This window comes from Stegodyphus dumicola, chromosome 1 (assembly GCF_044657685.1).
Source record: "Stegodyphus dumicola isolate Sdum_Otavi_A_Nest chromosome 1, ASM4465768v1".
NCBI lineage: Eukaryota > Metazoa > Arthropoda > Arachnida > Araneae > Eresidae > Stegodyphus > Stegodyphus dumicola.
This window is the reverse complement of record NC_140768.1, coordinates 261,922,244-261,942,400: the sequence shown is the minus strand read 5'-3', so window position 1 is coordinate 261,942,400 and position 20,157 is coordinate 261,922,244. Positions and strand designations below refer to the sequence as shown.

Sequence of the window (20,157 nt, the reverse complement as noted above, 5' to 3'; positions counted from 1 at the left end):
TAATAATCTGTTGGCAAACTTGCATGTGGTTCTGAGAATTTCATGTGAAGTCAAAATCAAGGATACTCATGTGCTAAAGCAACCACCTTGGCATAATTTTACAAAAGTAAGAGTTATTTATCAGACACAAGTTGGTGATTTAGACAATTTAAAAAAAAAATTCAAGAGATTTAAAAAGCTCTATATTTATCAAAAGTTAACATATCAAGAGAAAACACTTCAGAAATTTAAAATACAAATGTTTATCATTAAATAAAGGTTACATGATATATGAAAAAATAAAACACATTTTTCAGGAAATCCCTCTGTAATTTTCTTTTCATATTCTTTTTTCCACATACTCAGTAATCAGTTTTTACTTAAAAAAAAAAAAAAAAAAAAAAAAAAAAGGCAGTGTGCATAGCCTTAACAATATCTACCAAACGTATACGTTTGTATACGTTTGATCGTTTGTATACGTTTGATATCTACCAAACGTAGATATCTGGTATATATTGTTGTTTATTATTTATATTGAAGATATACTGGTTGTATATCTTCTGTCTGTATTGATGATAATCATCAATGCAGACAGAAGATTCAATCTTATTTGGAATGAAATCCATACGCATGCAACACTGTAATACAAGACAGTTTAAGTCATAAAATATCACAATTTGCCTGTAAAAACAATTGGTACTTGAAACACAACAAAAAGAACAGATACAAAAATGATAGCGTTGCTTGATTCCCAGCATATGACACATTTTGAAAATTTGGCAACTTCTTCTACGGTGACTTAGATAATACGCAAGTACCAAATCAGTCAGCTGGACTGTTTATCAACTTTACATTTTGTATATATTCTTAGAATTTTAGGAAAACTTTCATACATTCATAACATTTTACAGAAACATCTTGAGAAAGATTACATGTTTTAAAGATAATCCAAATCCTTACATATACGCATTATATTATTTTTTTCCTTATTATACAACCGACTTTTAGAGCTAAATGATAAATAGCATAAAAAGAGTTTTTACAGTAATAATATGTAATGTCCTCTCCATCTACTATTGTATAATTAAACCATTTAATAAATATAAATAATTCAATAAACTTAACCATAATATATCAGAGTGAGTCAGATAATAAGTTTTCCCTGTAGTTTTACCTAGGAAACCAAACAACAATGGCGGAAACAAGACAATTGTAGAATGTGAAAGACACACATACATCACTGGGTATCACTCGACCATAATCAAGCGGATAGCTCTGTTGCAGTTCCTGCACAAAGGGGAGACGAGTCTCTCCTCTCAGTCTGGTTGTGGTAGGTATGGAAAGAATGCGAGTTTTGAATTTGTGATCAAAGGAGGAAGTGAGAGTGGTTGTCTTCAATGAATGGACATGTGGAGTATCAGGAGCAAAAATCCATAACCAAATCATGAAAGTCTATGAGCCAGATGTGATGTTGAAACAAATGGTGCTGTGAATTGAGGGGCGTCAGCAAGGTCGAGACTTGGATGAACATGCACGGCCCCACTACAGACAAAAATGTCAGGATGGTGGATGACATGATTAAAGTGAACCAGCATATCACCATAGATGAAGTAGTGGGAAAACTTAAGAATCAGACATTCGCTGGCTCACAAGATCATCCACGACATTCTTCGATACCAGAAAGTGTCAGCATGATGGATGCCTGACAAACGACCCCGAACCACATGGAACAATGCATGACAGTCAGCCTGAAACATCTCGTACGTTACCATCGTGATGGCAATGAAGTTCTGTCTTGGACTATGATGGGGGATGATACGTGGGTCCACTATTTCATGCCCGAATCAAAGACGGCATCTATGGAGCAGAAACATGTCTGTCTGGAAGTTCAAAACAACTCCCTCTGCAGGTAAAGTGCTCTTTACAGCTTTCTGGGATGCCCAAGGAAATTTGTTGCTGGACTTTTTCGAGGTTGGAATCATGAATGTAAGTGGTACTGTCACACCATGTCGAAACTCAAGGATGCTATTCAGTAAAGTAGCCTGGCCTTCTATTGTTAGATGGCAATCGAAACCACACTTGGTGAAAAAAATGCAAAACCATAATGAAATTCTTAGAAGCCCCTTGACCATCTGCCGTACAGTCCTGATCTCGACCCAGTGACTTCTATCCTTGACTATCTGCCATACAGTCCTGATCTCGACCCAGTGACTTCTATCTGTTTCCGGCTTTGTAAAAATAATGCTGAAGTCACACAAGCCATTCAATGCTTCTTACATATGCAGAACCCTGATTTGTTGTGGAGAGCTTTTTTGAAGCTTATAAAGCAGTATGACAAATGTCTCATCCTACTAGCTAATTATGTAAAAAACAAAGTTACATCTTACCTTTAATGTCTCATATTTTTTGGGTTTCATTTACACCTCCGTCCGCAGTCATTAGGGGAAACTTATTTTCGGACTCTCCCTTGTACTTTTGTATAAAAATACTACCAATCTGAGGCACTCCCTCCTTAATTCTACATTTTACATGGCATATGTTTATTTTTTTATGGCACAGGTGCATTTATTTTTCCCTCCGCCCTCAGCAAAAAGTAAATCCCATGAAAAACTGATGCCCCCAAACCCCCAAAGGAAATGCACCAAAGAAAATCTTGATTAAGATCACCTGAAATTCTAACCTGAAGCTAGGACCAATCAGAATTCCCCTTCTTAAACTTTGTTGATCTTTAAAATATATATATATATATATATATATATATGGTATGCCATTTTGATGCCCTAAACATATATACATAATTTATAACTTAGAATCAGACCAGATAAAAGCCTACTTATTTAAAAAATCAGCACTTTAGACAAATGAATTTTCTGCTTTTGATGGAGAAGGAGGAACCCAAATTTTTATATCAAGAAGTCATACTACTGTTTATATCCTAATAAGAATATATGTATACATTATTCACTACCAACACCTAATTAAAAGTAGATTTGATTAAAATTTATTATCTTAATAATAAAACTAAAAGGTTTTAAACTGCAGTACAGAAGATACCTGCTTGAAAATCCTTGATAGAATTCCAGGATGAAAATGATACAAAAGAAGATAAGCTATTAAGCAGAATTTGAAAACTATCTATCACTTAAAATAATATAACTACTTTTATAATTTAGATATGATGATTGCAATGATGATATGCAATGTTGATATGCAATGATGGAAGCAGAAATTCTCATGAAAAGACAAAATATTTATGTACATTTCAATAAATAAATAAAAATTTACATATGTTAAATTGATGCATGTTATGAATGAATGGAATATATTTACCTTTCACTATATCCACCCTTTAGTAAGTCTCGACTAGAGACAATTTATTGAGGCAAATTTCAGCATTAACTTTTCTTGTAATATAATGCATACTTGGCAGTAATTCAATGCAATACATACGAGTTTAAAAAAAAAAAAAAAAAAAAAAACATATATTTAAGGGCGAGTCAAATGAAAGTGAGCCAACCCCTCCTCAACAAGAATGGTTCGGTCCATCATCTGCGGCGCATGCGCGTAGCGAAAGTGTGAGGTTAAAGTTCTTTAAGGCGCTCTTACACTGGGTTGAAGACGGTAGCGTGACATAACTGATGCTCCAAAAGAGGAACAGCTTGGTGTGGTCAGGTTTTTGACAGCTGAAGGTGTTTCCCAACATGAAATTAGTCACCGTATGACTGCTGTGTACGGTGAACATTGCATCACATTGGCCACTGTGAAGCATCGGAGCAAACGGTTCAGAGAAGGACGTGAAAGTTGCAAAGACGATCCAAGACCGGGCCAAAGCCACCTTGCAATCACCCCCGACACAATTGCACAGGTTGATGAGCTGATTAGACAAGAACGGAGGATAAGCATCGATGAACTGGCAGAGCGTGTGAACATCAGTCACGGTTCGGTTCACACCATAATTCATGATCATCTCGGTTATCGGCTTTTGTGTGCTCAATGGACGCCCAAAATTTTGAACGACCGCCAGAAGACGGAGAGGTTCGGCGCTGCTTTGACTCATCTCATCCGGTATCACAATGAGGGTGACAACTTCTTGTCTGCAATTGTGACCGGAGACGAATCATGGTGCCACCACTACAAACCTGAAACACGCCAGCAAAGCTTACAGTGGAAACGTTTGAATTCACCACCCCCGAAGAAAGCAAAGGCTGTCATTTCCTCGGGAAAGGTGCTATTGACTTTTTTTCCGATCGTCAGGGGCCATTACGGATTGAATTTGCTAAACGTGGAGAGACTATCAATAGTTCGCGATGTTGTGCAACTCTGGATCGGCTGCGTGTCGCAATGAAGAACAAACGACCTGGAAGATTGACGAAGGGTGTGATCTTGCTACACGACAATGCTCGTCCCCACGTCGCTGATGTGGTTAAGACACAACTGGCAAAGTTCATGTGGGACACGCTGCAACATCCTCCATACAGCCCAGATTTGTCGCCATGCGACTTTCACATTTTCGGGAAACTGAAAAAAACATCTCAAGGGTACCGGATTCGTGTCGGACGCCGCCGTGAAGGAGTCGGTTAAAGACTTTTTGAATCGACAGCCCAAGGAGTTTTATGAGACGGGGATCATGCGGCTCATTTGTCAATGGGATAAATGTCTCAATGTTCATGGAGACTACCTTTAAATAAAGTACTCTGTTTGTCATATATTCGCATTGGCTCACTTTCATTTGACTCGCCCTTGTAATTCAAATAATTCTATATAATCACAAATAATTAAATTTATACTTTATACTTAAGTATTCTCATAGCATATGAATGTCAATATTTTTTAATTTAATGAAAAGTTGATAATATACACTGCTGTATAATACCACAATTGTAATTTATAATTCAATTATGAATATTCACATGTCTTTTACATGCAGTCTTCCAAATTTAAATCAATCCATACTCAAATTTTTAGAAAGATCCTAATTTTATAGCTATTAAAAATATCATACAATAAATCAAATTCAACAGAATATTAGGTATAATTACACAGAATCTTTCTTGAACTTCTGACTCCCTTATTCGCTCTCCATATAGATGAGTTAGATCAGACATCAAAACACTATAACCCACATCAGAAAATTTGCACTTTACAATGAAAGAAGTATCAGGCACTTCAACCCAATCAACAGTACTGAGATCGTCTAATTCGTCTGACATTTCTATAAAATATCAATGATAAGTGTATTACAATCACAAAGTATAAGATTATTTAAATGGCCCTTTGTTTTAAAAAAATATAAAACCATAAATTTATATAATATTCAAAAAATTATTACATTATGTTCCATAATATATATTACTATTAACATAAGATAAAAACCCAAATAGCTCCTATAATAAAGATGAATAATGTAAATGTAAAATATACATTTAATTCAGTTTAAGAAACTGCAAATTTAATAAGCCCAGTTTGTAACAACATACTTCAAACATTTTAACAGTTTGGCTGTAGTATGAAATAAAAATTACAGCAGATTCATTATGTAGTTATTTTCAACACCATACATGAACCACAATTCTGGATACTGATACATTTATAATTTTTATACAGTAGGGAGACAAAAATTCCATCAACCTAAAATGTATCAAAACTTGAAATTTGTAAAGAATGTAGATGTAAATAAATGATAAAATTCACAGTTAAAAAGATTGCAAAACCTTTGAATTAAAATCTTCTTTTAAGTGTGCCTTGAGAAATGTGTAGCCAACTTGTGGACCATATTAACTTTTTATTGAAACAGAATATCACAGTGCTGAATTTTCTACATTTAAGGTCCAGTTAAGACTAAAGCTAAAAAACTGCTTTTTTATGCAAAAGAAATAAAAAATTCGACAAATGGGGTAATACATTTAGAAGAGTTTAAAAGCACTTATCAAAAGATAACATTCCTATTGTGTAAAGATTTCATTACACCACATGAATATTATATGGAATACAGTTAGAAAGCTTGGGAAATGCTGAATGTCAGAAACAAAAATTTTGGATAGTAATACAGTTAAATACCGAAAATACGCGTTGCGTCTCAAAAGTTTTTAGGTTCCGGAAACTGCAACACTGAGTATGAAATATCGAAGAAAAAATGCTTACCGAATAATAATGAGTCATAATGGAAATGCCAAATTATTGACATCATGATAAAAGTTTTTTCCCCTCTAATCAAGGTAAAAGAACAGATGATTCACTCTTCTTTCAAGTTCACGATTCACATTGTTGTATTTTCTGAGCTTTGTTATTTCACGAGATTATTTAGTGCTGCCTTTTTTTTATTCATATATTTTGTGGATAAATTAAGAATATTTTAAATTTCAGTCCTTTTTAATACAATGACAGATAAGGAATGCATGCATGATTTTACTGCTTGCAACGTTGAACGTTTCATTGACGGTAATGCAAAAAGTGCAAATTCTGCAAAAGATGGAGACAGGTGTTACTCCTCTGTTTATAGCAGAATCGCATGGAATTGCGATACAATTGTGCATAATACACGGAAAAACAAAGAAAAGCTATTGAAATTTTACAGAAACAGTGCAACCCGAACTCTAACAACGGAAATCTTTGCATGAGGTGAAATTGGCAAACCTCGATGCTGTGTATATATAATACAATGAATAATATAATCAATTTATATATGTAATAATAATTTAATGCATGCAATAAGTTATTGCAATAATGTATATAAAAATTTAGGCTGATCTTTGGAATATGGTAACTGGTAGTTTGGCGACATTTTGCAGGCGATAAAGGTTACTACCTAGGACTTTGGTAATAATGTGAGAAGTACTCAGTTCCGATTACACATTATTTTGTGTGAGGGAAATGAGAGATCATGAGATATGTGATGTGACATTAATGGACGAATTACAGTTCTTTAATCGGAAAAGAGGGGGGGGATTTGAAAAACTGTAGTACTATATTATTTTGTATTAAGTGTCATTTTAATTTAATGATCGTGATTTTGTGAGTTATATGTTTGTAGTATTTTGGAATACGTTTGAGTAGAATACGTTGAGCATTTTCGTGAAATTTTTCTAATTTATGAGAAAAAAGCAGTGTACATAGATATAGTGAAGAGTGTGCGCAATGCCATTTTTGTGCAATTCTGGGATGTTTTTTTAAGTAAAAATAAGTCGACGTGTACATGGTTTAGTGATATTTTAATTAAATGATAGTTATTTTGTGAATTTTATGTTTGTAGGAATTTGGTATACATTTCAGTTGAAGTAAATGTGCATGGAAGTAATTTAAATATTTGACACTAAGTATTTGTAACCATTTGTAATGTTTGCGGTATAAATTCGTTGGTGACATTTATAATATAATAGATAATTTAGAGGTAAAAGTTTTTGGATATTTTATTTATTTTATAAATGTAAGGAGTAAATAAATTAATATGATATCATATACGTGGAAATGTTCATCTTTGAAAAGGGTATATACTTTTTGCGATCAGGTAATTTCATATATGTTCTTTTTACCGGATTTAAAGATTCACAAAATTTTCATGCATTTTTGTGAAATTTTTCTAATTTATGAGAAAAAAGCAGTGTACATAGATATAGTGAAGAGTGTGTGCAATGTCATTTTTGTGCAATTCTGGGATGTTTTTTTAAGTAAAAATAAGTCGATGTGTACATGGTTTAGTGATATTTTAATTAAATGATAGTTATTTTGTGAATTTTATGTTTGTAGGAATTTGGTATACATTTCAGTTGAAGTAAACGTGTATGGAAATAATTTAAATATTTGACACTAAGTATTTGTAATGTTTGCGGTATGAATTCGTTGGTGATGTTTATAATATAATAGATAATTTAGAGGTAAAAGTTTTTGGATATTTTATTTATTTTATACGTGGAAATGTTCATCCTTGGAAAGGGTATATACTTTTTCGCGATCAGGTAATTTCATATATGTGCTTTTTACCGAATTTAAAGATTCACAGAATTTTTTTGCATTTTCGTGCAAATTTTTGTAATTTATGAGAAAATAGCAGTGTAGATGGATAAAGTTAAGAGTGTGTGCAATGCCATTTTTATGCAATCCTGGAATGTTTTTTTAAGTAAAAATAAGTTGACGTGTAAATGGTTTATGTGTATGTGCTATTCTGAAAAACGCGCAAGGAGTTTGCGATTGTGCACTTTTTCCCAATTTTGCAGTTAATATTTGTCATGATTAAGCAGTTTTGTTACATAAAATTTCTAGTATAAGTGTAATTCGGCTAGTAGATTGTTGGAAAAAGTGTTCAGTAAATAAAAAGAAAAGAAACATGTCTTTACTTCGTGAAGACAAAATGGCGGCAAAAAAAAAAAAAAAAAAATAGAGGGTTGCTATAGCAGAGTTTGTCGCCAAAAAATCACCAAGTTACCATAATCCAAAGATCAACCAAAATTTACTTAAATGTATCTAATATGCCTCATTTATTTTGCACTTTTAGTCTGAATATTATGATTTATCTTTTCTGTCCTGAAATCTGCTAAATCCTAAAATCCGCACAACCTCCGGTCCCAAGCTTTGCGGATTTCTGGACTTCTACTGTATAGCTAATGCAGTTCATGGTATAAAAGTCAAATATTCAGAAGAGGAAATTCTGCCTTAAAATTATAAAAAAAAAAGTACCTTATTCATTAGCAAACTGAATATCAAAAACCTACATTTAAATTATGAAATTTTTTTAAAAAAAGCATTTCACACATAAAAGCTAATGTATTCATATGCAAGCAAGACATAATCTTATCTGATTAAAAAATTTCACTGATCATGAAAACTGGTAGCTATTCTGACAAATTAGCACCAGTTATTTCTGCAGAAGTTTGAAGAAACAGATCACTCATCTTTAGTATTAAATAATGAATAATTTGGTATTTTCTGTTAAGGGGAGTGAATTCAGAAATGTATGTGTGTATACATACTCATACATAGTGTTACGGATTTGGTATTTAAATAGCTAATGTTAGTAGACTTGTAAATTAAATGGTTTTATTTCCCACACAGTGCAGCGCATGACGAATATTAAAAGAAAGCTAAGCCAGAAAATTGAAAACACAAGAGTGCGTGCATTTTAAACATTTAATAAATATCTCTTTCTGGTTTCGAGAAAGTACTAGAAAATTATCTCGCGCGATTTTAAAATCTTATAAAATGAGGAAAACCTCTCAGTTCGGACTAGTTACTTAGTTTGTTGTTTGTTTAGAAAACTGCTCTTGTTGACTGTAGTGAATTTGCGGATTAGCTTTCTTTAGCTGTTTTGAATTAAGTTCTGTTGAACGTTTAAGTAGTTAGAAGATAATTATTGTGATATATTGTGATACTGCATGATTATTTGAGGACATTTAATCATATTTGTTGCGATAATAATAAATTTTCTTCATTTTTTCATTGGACTTGTGCATTCATTTCGTAACGAACCCGTACGCACACAACAATTTTTGGTGTCAGGATTGGGGTTTGAATGCCAATAACAAGAGCAATGGAAGAGCAATTAAGGCAATTGATAACAGCCTTTGCCTCAATTAAAGAAGGAATGAAAGAAGAAATGAAATCTAATCAGGAAAAGATTAAAGCGGGACAGGAAAAAATGAAAGCGGGACAAGAATCTGTTAAGGAAGAGATGAAGGCCATTCAAGCTGGTCAATTAGTGTTTAAAGACAAAATAAAAGTTGTTAAGGAATCTGTTAAAGAGGAAATAAAAGTTGTTAAGGAATCTGTTAAAGAAGAAATAAAAGCCTTACAAGTAAAGATTGAAGAAATTCAATACGAAATAAAAAGAGAATTTGCATGCATAATAGAAACCAAATTCGAGGCTATGGAAGGCAGAATACATGTGGTTGAAATTAAGTTGGGCATATTGAAGAAAAAGTTTCTTCCGTAAAAGTTCAAATTGAAGAAAGAGTTTCTTCGGTGAAAGAAATAGAAGAAAGTTTCTTCTGTAAAAGAACATATAGAAAAGCGAGTTTCTGCCGTCGAGCAACAAACTGATGATAGAATTGATACAAATCATTATCAAATACATCAATAATTTTTAATCATAGAATTGATACAAATCATATCAATTTATCAATTTGTTTATCAACAAATTGATTGATTCAGCCGTTGCAAAAGAAGTCGATACTTTAAAGAAATTCGTAGCGACAGCAGGGAGCAATTCGGATGGTTTTAAATTCTTACCGATGCCTGCTCGTCCGTCTCTGAAGCTATCCACATATGATGGAAAGACCTCCTGGCAGGTGTATAAGACACAATTTTCTATAGTTGCGGATGCGAATCGATGGGATTCCCAAGCTAAGGCCTGTCATCTCGCCGCTTCTCTGAGAGCAGATGCAGCGTATATCCTGCAGACACTTCTCGAAAATCAAAGACAAGATTTTGAAGCTCTATCCGCCGCTTTGGGGAAAAGTGTTTGAAAGACTACAGCAGGCTTCAACTAAAATCCCATCAACAGAAGCCCACCGAAACACTTCAGGAGCTCGCCACGGATGTTGAAAGGCTGTCCCACTTCGCCTTTTTGGAGTGCCCGACAGAAACAAGAGAAAGCCTGTCCCAGCAATACTTCATCGACGGCATCCGGGATCCTGAAATACAGAAAGCTATACGAATGGTGGATGTGAAGGATATAAAAAGTGCTCCGTTGTACGCAATGAAATTCGACGCAGCCCAGCAAGCAACTCATAGAGACCGCTACCCAGTCAGAGCTATGCGAGTCCACGAGCCAGTGGATCAACTGATGGCTCGTTTAGATGATTTATCCAGACAAGTTGACGCTTTGATACAGAGTAGAAGTGATAACAAAGTGGCTCGAAGGAGTAGGAAATGTGTTTCTGAAGGTCACCTACGACAGCATTGCAGAACACCCCAGGGCATGGATAATAAAATGGATGAGTTGACAAGACCAGTGAATGCCTTGAGACAGAATAGTGTTGAAAAGAAACCGACCATAAAGTGCTGGAACTGCGGTGTTAAAGGCCACCTACGAAGGAACTGCAGAACACCTCAGAACATGGAAAATAAGGCATACGATTTAAACAGACAATTAAATGCCATGGGATGGAAAAGGTTGACAACAAACTAAAGTGCTGGAACTGTGGAGCTTAAGGCCACGTACGAAAGAATTGTAGAACACCCCAGAGTATGAAAATTGAGACCATTTCCCAGCGACGACGGAGGAAACAAATGAATGACCATATCCAGGAACGGAGGTTGCCAGAGAATGAAAAACCTTGTTTTAAAGCGCTCAAGATTTCTATAGTGAGTGGCAACAGTAACGGACTGTCCATCAATGGACATATTGACGGAGTTCCTTGCAATATGATCATTGACACAGGAGCTAATGTTACTATCATTCGGAGAGATTTAGCTCAACAATTTAAAGATATACTTATTTGGACGCCATCCTGTGTTACCCTTCAGACTGCATCTGGTGATAAGATCGACATATCTGGGAAGTTAAACGTGAACATCATGTTTGGAAATGCCGCTTATCATCACACGGCGTATGTGGCAGATATTACAGATCCATTCATACTTGGAATGGACTTTTTCAGGAAATACAATTTTTCCTTAGACTTCAAAAACAACAAACTGCTTTCAGCATCTGATGACATGACTATCCATCCTCAGAAGGGATCCTCACCTGGAAATGCCGACGCCTTTTCCGATAGACCCAGCTCGGGAAGCTGCCGAAATCATACTAGGGTCGAAAAGAAACACAAGACTACCAGCTATTCTCGAGCCCAGATGCTCTTCAGTCGAGACCTTTGTCTGCCTTGTGAGTGCCTGTTTGGTCGCCCTACGGTTGCGCCTTCATGGCCTGAGGAATACACCCAAGATGTCCAGGCCTGGTTTGAAGAGATGCACCGTTCCGCATGAGAGCGAGTCAACTTGGTGATGGAGAAAGTGAAGACCAGATACAACACGAGAGCTACTGGACATAGATTCAACAAAGGAGGCAAGGTGTGGTTGTGGAACGCGATTCGACGAAAAGGAGTCAGGCCTGAATTACAGTCACCTTGGGATGGTCCGCACACAGTCCTAAACAGGCTGAATGATGTCGTGGTTCGGAGTCGTAAGTCTTCGGACTCTAAATCTAAAGTCGTTCCGGTTAGCTCACTACTATGGCCATAGTACTAATTGTAAATAAATAGTGTAAGACCATGGTCCTTTTTGTTTCTAAATGTATATTTGATTTGATTTGATTTGTATTTTGTATTTGATTTGTTTAAAGTTAGCTATTGCATTTATTGTTCATGTTGTTTATTATTGTATTTATGCCTTAGTTGTAAGTTTGGCTTCCTGTCCAGGGATTGTACTGCCCGGGACGTGCAGTCCTTGGGAAGGGGGCAGTGTTACGGATTTGGTATTTAAATAGCTAATGTTAGTAGACTTGTAAATTAAATGGTTTTATTTCCTGCGCAGTGCAGCTCGTGGCGAATATGAAAAGAAAGCTAAGCCGGAAAATTGAAAACACAAGAGCGCGTGCATTTTAAACATTTAATAAATATCTCTTTTTGATTTCAAGAAAGTACTAGAAAATTCTCGCGCGCGATTTTAAAATCTCATAAAAGGAGGAAAACCTCTCCTTTTATAAGAGTAGTTACTTAGTTTGTTTAGAAAACTGCTCTTGTTGACTGTAGCGAATTAGCTTTCTTTAGCTGTTTTGAATTAAGTTCTATTGAATGTTTAAGTAGTTAGAAGATAACTACTGTGAAATATTGTGATACTGCACAATTATTAGAGGACATTTAATCATATTTGTTGTGATAATAATAAATTTTCTTCATTTTTTCATTGGACTTGTGCATTCATTTCATAACGAACCCGTACGCACGCAACAATATGTACGTATATACATACATGCATATACAGGGGTTGGACAAAAATATGGAAACACCTTTAAAAAAACATGTTTCTTTGCTTAATATGGTGTAGGAAACCTGTTGGCATCCAAAACAGCTTGCAGTCTTCTTGAAGTGGATAAATACAGTTCCTGTATGTTTGCCAAGGGAATATTATACCATTCTTCCTGCAAAACGGTGGCAAGTTCAGACAACGATGTTGGCGGTGGATAACGAGAACGCACTTTCCGTTCCAATGTAGACCACAAAGGTTCGATAATATTCAGGTCTGGTAACTGTGGTGGCCAGGGGATATGGGACAACTCATCCTCGTGCTCAGAAAACCAGTCCTGGACAATGTGAGCTGTGTGAACAGGGGCTTTGTCGTCTTGGAAGACACCATCACCATCGGGGAACAAAGTTTCTACCATGTGATGAACTTGATCTTCCAAAATGTTCACATAAGTCTTGGCAGTCATGTGCCCTGACACAGTTATCATGGGGCTAGCAGAGAACGACGATATGGCTGCCCAAACCATAACAGAACCCTCGCTATGTTTCACTCTTGGCAACAAGCAGTCTGTATTATAGGCTTGAGATGGCGTTCTCCAGACGTAAACTCGGCCAGAAGTGGGAAACAATGTGAAAGAAGACTCGTCAGACCATATTACTCGCTTCCACTGCTCTATAGTCCAGGCTTTATGACTTAAACACCACCTTTTCCTGTTACGGGCATTAGCATCACTGATGAGTGGCTTCTCAATTGCAGCACGGCCAGCAATTCCCTGTTTATGAAGCTCTCTTCTAATTGTTTTGGTACTCACAGGGTTCGGTAACACAACATTCATTTCAGCAGTAACTTCTGCAGCTGTGGTCTTCTTATTTTTCGTCACAATTGCCCTTAATGATCGTCTGTCACGATCACTCAGGACTCACTTTAATCCGCGCTGTGATTTAGCAGATGATGTTTTTCCGCTTTTCAAATATGCGGGAAAAAAACTTCGATACAGTACCTCTTGAAACACTAAACACCTCGGCTACCTTGTTTACGGAAGCACCTACTATACGTGCTCCAACAATTTGCCCACGTTCGAAGTCTGTTAACTCTGACATAATGCAATGACAACCTTACATAACAGTACTCCGACAACAACTGAACTGTTTAGCACATTTACGAAGTTGTATAGGTGGCGTCAGTAGTCAAAAACACCAGCGCCACCTACATATTTCATTAAAATCAATCTTTCTTTTCAAACATGCATTTCACAAGGTGTTTCCATATTTTTGTCCATCCACTGTATTTCTGAATTCATTTTGTGATACTGTATATGCTCGTGTAATGTCCGCACCCGAACTTTACACATAAAATTTATGTAAAAAAAGAAGTGACCCACACAATGTCCGCACCCCTCAAAACAAAAGAATTTCTTACTTTAAAATAATTTTTTAACATTGCCTTTTTCCCTTTAGTCAATAAAATCTTTAAAGAAAGAATATGCATTTGTTTTGTCTTTGGTTAGCACCAAGATGGAAAGCAGACTTTCCTTGCACTCTGTTGCAGCTGTTTTTGTAATGAAATTACTTTCCCCTCTTTGGCATTCGTATACTTCAAGCTTTCTCTTTTCATTCATAGTATCATTTGGAATTTGTGGTAGTTAGCAAGTAGCGTGCTTGAAATGAGAAAACACAGCAGCTTTTATACTGAAAGTCATAGAATTTGTGCAGGAAAATGGGTCGATTGGTTTGGTGGGTGTTTTGAAATGGCTTATGTTGCAATGCAAGACATGGTGGCAACATTTCAGTCACATATTTTGGATTGTGTACAAGGTAAATTTACTATTAAAAGGTATGGGCAAAATTTTATTCACGAATGTATGCTGAATTTTGTATGCTCTGTGTCTCAGAAGATAAGGGGGAAGGATAAAGTGGTGAAAACTGATGAGTTTTGCTAATATTTAAAACTGGTATTTCTGCTGCTTGGAAGAAGCATTTACAATGATAAGTGTATTTTATTTTATTGTTGTTCTTATTTTGTAGAATGTTATGTTCATAGTTTTTTTTTGCTACGAATTTCTGTCGTTATTGCTGTTTTTTTAATTGTTTGTAATTTATTTTAGTTTATTTTGTTAATTTGTGCACAATGCCGAGGCTGTGCGAGATGCCTAGATTGTGCAATTCGGTGATTTTTTTTTTTTTTTAAGTTAAAACAGAATGCTGTGTAAATGGTATTATTTGAAATTTATTGTTGTTATGTTAGTTTATTTTAGTGAGGTGTGCGTAATTCCAAGATTCCTATGCTGCATAGATTTGCAATTCTCTGACTTTTTTTTTAAAGTTAAAACAGATCGCTGTGTACATAGATTCTTATCAAATATTTTTTGGTTAGAAACTTTATATTTTTGCTACCTAATTTTTTTTTTTTTTTTTCGGATTTTTGGCGTATTGTGTGTTAAAAACGTGGTTTTTGCACGTGCGAAAACCGCATTTTTGCAGACATTTTAGGTTTAAAGTTCAAAATGTAAACAAATAACTTAGGCAGTAATATGGCACCGTGGAGTTTCTGCCCAAAAAAGTTTGGCGAGAAATTTGTTGCCAACCGAGGGCATATACAGTCAAAAGTCTTAAATCCGGACTCATCGGGACTTCGACGATTCCAGATTATCAATTTTTCCGGATTATAGATCATCAGTTTAAATCTGGTAAGATAGCATGCATAAATTATAAAATTAAAAATATGAAACCATAATTTATGAAATAAAGAGCAATTATGATCTAAAGGGTATCAAAATTTACAAAAAAAAAAAAAGCTTAATATTTATTTGCTTACTTTATTAAACATTTTTTTCAACATGTGCATGCATAAAGCATACATTACGCATAGTCAAAATTAGAAAATTGACACCAGAAAACTATTGGATTTGTACTCGTGATATTTATAATGACGAGAAATTTGATTTAAATCATATCAAAGACGGAGTACATCGAGATGAAATACTACATTTAGTAAGGAATTATAAGCCGAATAAAATAAAAACATCTGCCTTTAAAGATAAGGACAGTGGTGACAGATCAACTTCCAGTTCATTGCGTGCCGCGATGTCCCCACCCCCGCGCAGAGCAGCGTGAAATTGATAAACAGATTTCAGAATGGTTAGAGAAACAAAGGAGCCTTTATCCATTTTTTGCAGCAATTCCACTTTTTGTTTGATGGACATCGAAACATGCTTTCCCTTTGTTGATCCTTTGGCAGCTCCAGCATCGGAAATTCTATTTGATATAATAGAAAGTTCCAACTTACTTTTATAAAATTGCTCTAAGAGTCTGCAAAAAATAATAAGCCGGATCCAATTCGAAGATTAAGGAACAACGCAATCTGCAACATTAACTGAAATAGATAATTAGACAATTTTAGCTTAGCTTATACCGTTATACATTAAACGCGCATGTGTAAACGTATTATGCGCATGCGTAAAGGTATCATGTGCATGCATATTGCGCAGAAAGTTTATAGCTTTGAGGTCCAGATTTTAGATCATTCCGGATTATGGGTGTCCAGATTAACGACTTTTGACTGTATAAGAGTGGTTCCTTAACTACTATGTCATTCCATTTCATATTTATTTGAGACTTAAAATTCAGTTTGGAGCCAAGTGTCTCTCTCAATTTAGATAGTGTGACTAGTTTGGCTGACAGCTGAAAATGAATCAAATGCTCATTGACTAAGAACTTCAACTTATTAGACAAACTGATGATGCACTAATTTGGATCAACTGGATAACCACTGTCATAAAAATTACCAAAGAAACTTTAGCTGATAAATTCTTATTTATACTTGAATGTCCTTTTTATTTAGCAACCTTTAGTGGAATTTAATTGAAAAAGAAATCATTCGAAAGTTTCATTATGATATATTAGATTCTCCTACAGAAAAACTTATCCAATAGAAAAACAAGAGAATACGAAATTTAACAATAAAACTTGAAAACTAGCCCACATAATCTCAAAAGCCAAGACTCTTTCTAATTCTTATCAAGTTTAATCTTAACTAGTCATGATAAGTAAGGTCCATCTTAAGATATATTTATGAAAAAAAAGTTATCAGAAAATGAAGATTTTTTATCTTTTATAAGAACAAGATGACCTTACTGTAAACACTATAAATATCATTCTGCATAAGCTCTTAGTAACTAAAAGGTTTATATAGCCTTCTAGTTCTATTGCTCCAACCTGTAATGTGAAATCTGATTTAAAAAAGAACCTGTTTTTAATCAATAGATTTTATTCTGAACTGCATGAAACTTTATATGTGTACTGTATTGTAAAATACTTGCATGTAAATTTTTCTAAGAATTTAATATGATTTCAGGGCTTAAATTCAACCAGGGCCCACCAGAGTTAAGCTCTAATACTTTTCGGCCACAATAAAATCATAATTTTTATCCCAACTGTTAAAATAAGTCGCACCCTTCTGTTATCATGACAAGATTCAGGAATGCATGGATGTATGTGTTCATGTATAGATGTATATGGGTATGTCTGTGTATACACACACTCATATGCACAAACATACACTTGTGCATATCTACCTACATTTTTTAATTCAGTCTGTATAACAGAAGAGTACCAAGTAAGCTCCAATTGAGTTAATCTTCCGGTTTAATCCTAGTATCTGGTGCACAAGGGATTTGGCTACTTTATGACGAGCAGTAAATGAGACATGTACGATGAGTAGTAGTTAAACAGGTCATTTTGGTGTTGGCGATAATTTTCAAAATCGCACCAAGACTGCACCGTATACTAGGATTTTACCAATCTTCCCTCTTTAAATTTATTAGTCATTAATTCAACTTATGAATATAAACTTATTTACATTTTGTTATTCAATATTTATTTATCCTAATGACTTTCCATAAGGTTCTGGCACCTCTAATTTTTTTGAATTAAGCTCTGGATTATTCTATGCCATAGCATTATGGGTGACATAAAAATGGGTGCTGGGATAACTTTAATAGATGTATGATTGCTAGGGTAGTCATTTAGTATCATCCACCATATTTAGGCCACTCATTATAGACCTTATATAAGTTAAGGATGATGTATAATGTCTTGAGTTCTAAAGATTTTGAAAAAAGTCTATAATTATTATTCATACCTGCTGTTGTAGTGTTGTATATTTGATTATAACTCAAATCAGTTAAGCAACCACGGTCCAGATCTAATTATGTTGCAGTCAGTCATTAATTTATTGTAACAATTTGTTAGGTTGTATTTAAGATATTTTGCTCTGTAGTTTGACAAAATAATATGATTCTTGTAGATTTCAAAAATCTAAAATACATCTCTGTCTAATAAACACTTGCAAGAGAAAGCAGCTCTTTTATACTATTTGCTGTACAATGTGGTCTATTTATGCAATTTAGACAACTTATGCTATTCGTTCTTTATGCAAAAAACACTGTGTTAAAGAATACCAAATATTTAATTTCCTTTTAAAAAATATAAAAATAAACAGTTAGTGCATTATACGTAGTAATATGTATTATACAAAAACTGTTCTTAGACTTTTGAATCGAAAAATCATGTTACATGCATTTATCATCCATAATTTTAATTGCCGGATAGCGTCTTTTGTAAAACAATCATGTCCCCCCTCTGGATTTTTGCAATGTTCTAGGCTATTTCATACACTATTACTCTGAACAATTGATAATAAATCTACCAATCTGCCAACATACAGGCTCGTGAATATACAACATATTCACGAGGTGGGAAGTGCTTATACGTAATGAAGGCATGGCTAATCGATCAATTTACAAAAGTAACACATCTAGTCATGCACATTTAACAATGTAATCTAATGCACATTTAACAAGTAACAAAATGTGATCTAATGCACTTTTAACAAGATATGACGTATCCTACCGTGTAATCGAATGACATTTAACAATCTAAAGCACATTTAAAAAGTAACACAATGTGATCTAATGCACATTTAACAAGTAACATATGACGTATCAGCAGAAGTGGCTCCTACCTAGTAAAAAGATACCACTAGAATAACACTACATATATATTTAACTTTTCAGGTAAGAAATGCACAATAAAAATTCATAGACACCGCGTCCACTAATGACAGAAAATCTATTAAAGTCGAAGTCGAGGTATTTTGTAAGTCTCATTCCATTGATTTCACACACACAGATCGTATTTTATTCTCGAGTGTCAAGATGTAGAAACGGAATATTATTGTCTATCTACGATACGCTGATAATCGCGATACTTCTACGCATGGGAGAACAGTAGCCTCTCAGGGTTAAAGAGAAAGGGCTATTGGGCTAGTCTTTTGAGTGACCTCTTGCCCACGCGAACCTCGTAGATACGGTATAAAGGTATCTCTAGTAGATCTACTCGTAAGGTAATAACTGGAAGTAGTCTGACATCACCATGTTGCATCAGATCGCGAAAGCTTTTGAAAGGGTATGGCATCACGGCCTCATTTACAAATTAATCACTCTCAATTTTCCAGATCATTAGCCTCTTTTCTCAGCAACAGAACATTCAGAATCAAAATTGGTACTGCTTACTAAACCACAAGAGTAATCAAAACTGGTGTCCCACAGGGGTCGGCACTTTCGCCTTATCTTTTTAATATATATACGCAAGACATCTCTAAAGACCCTTCTATTTTCGTCAAGAACTCCCTTCAATCTTGTCATATAAGTGAAGTCCGTGATAACGGCGTACATATTTCACAAGTGCACATCTGCGTAGCCACCGAGGGAGTGGCTTCTAGGATGAATCATTGGGCATCCAGTAATATTTCTGTCATGTTACATGATCTTTCGCATGCTTTAAGATTTAAACAAGATGGTTGAAAATATTCTGCCAAACAATTTTCTTTACAAAATAATTAAAGCATCGTCGATTTCTTCTGAAAGTTTTCGTTGCGAAGTTAGATCAAATATAAACAATTGAGAAGATTTTGCTACCTGGCTAAAAGAATTTGAAATAAATACAAAGATGTTGGATACTCCGCAAAATTATCAATCTGAAATATTACTTAATAAGTGGTAAATAAGATGAAGAAAGAAATATGTGATAAACATCTGAGCCCAAATGCTATCTTTACATAAAACTATACATATGAGAAAAACATTTACACCAATTTATATATGTAAATAGAAGTCAGCACTTTTTATTGCTATATTTTATTGTCTATATGAAAAAGATGTTCTATAGTAATAGCCAATGCAGAATCTTATTCAAAGTGAACTTTACTAATTTTTCATTTGTGTAT

General features: G+C 34.7%; 1 protein-coding gene across 3 annotated transcripts in view; it reads right to left on the bottom strand.

The window, feature by feature from the left end:
* The window catches only part of LOC118201517 (uncharacterized), an 82,316-nt gene extending 62,686 nt beyond the window's left edge, over window positions 1–19,630 (bottom strand). Inside the window, exons 1-2 of one of the 3 annotated variants that reach the window (XM_085827431.1) lie at window positions 18,783–19,630; window positions 5,019–5,191 (exon numbers count right to left, since the gene is read on the bottom strand). In XM_085827431.1, coding sequence (XP_085683557.1) covers window positions 5,019–5,191; window positions 18,783–18,819 — 210 coding nt within the window. In that variant the 5' untranslated portion in view covers window positions 18,820–19,630. Of the gene's footprint in view, window positions 1–5,018; window positions 5,192–18,782 lie in introns of those variants that run through there. The other 2 variants (XM_085827435.1, XM_085827439.1) reach the window with 2 other exon arrangements.
* Window positions 19,631–20,157: the final 527 nt, after the last annotated feature.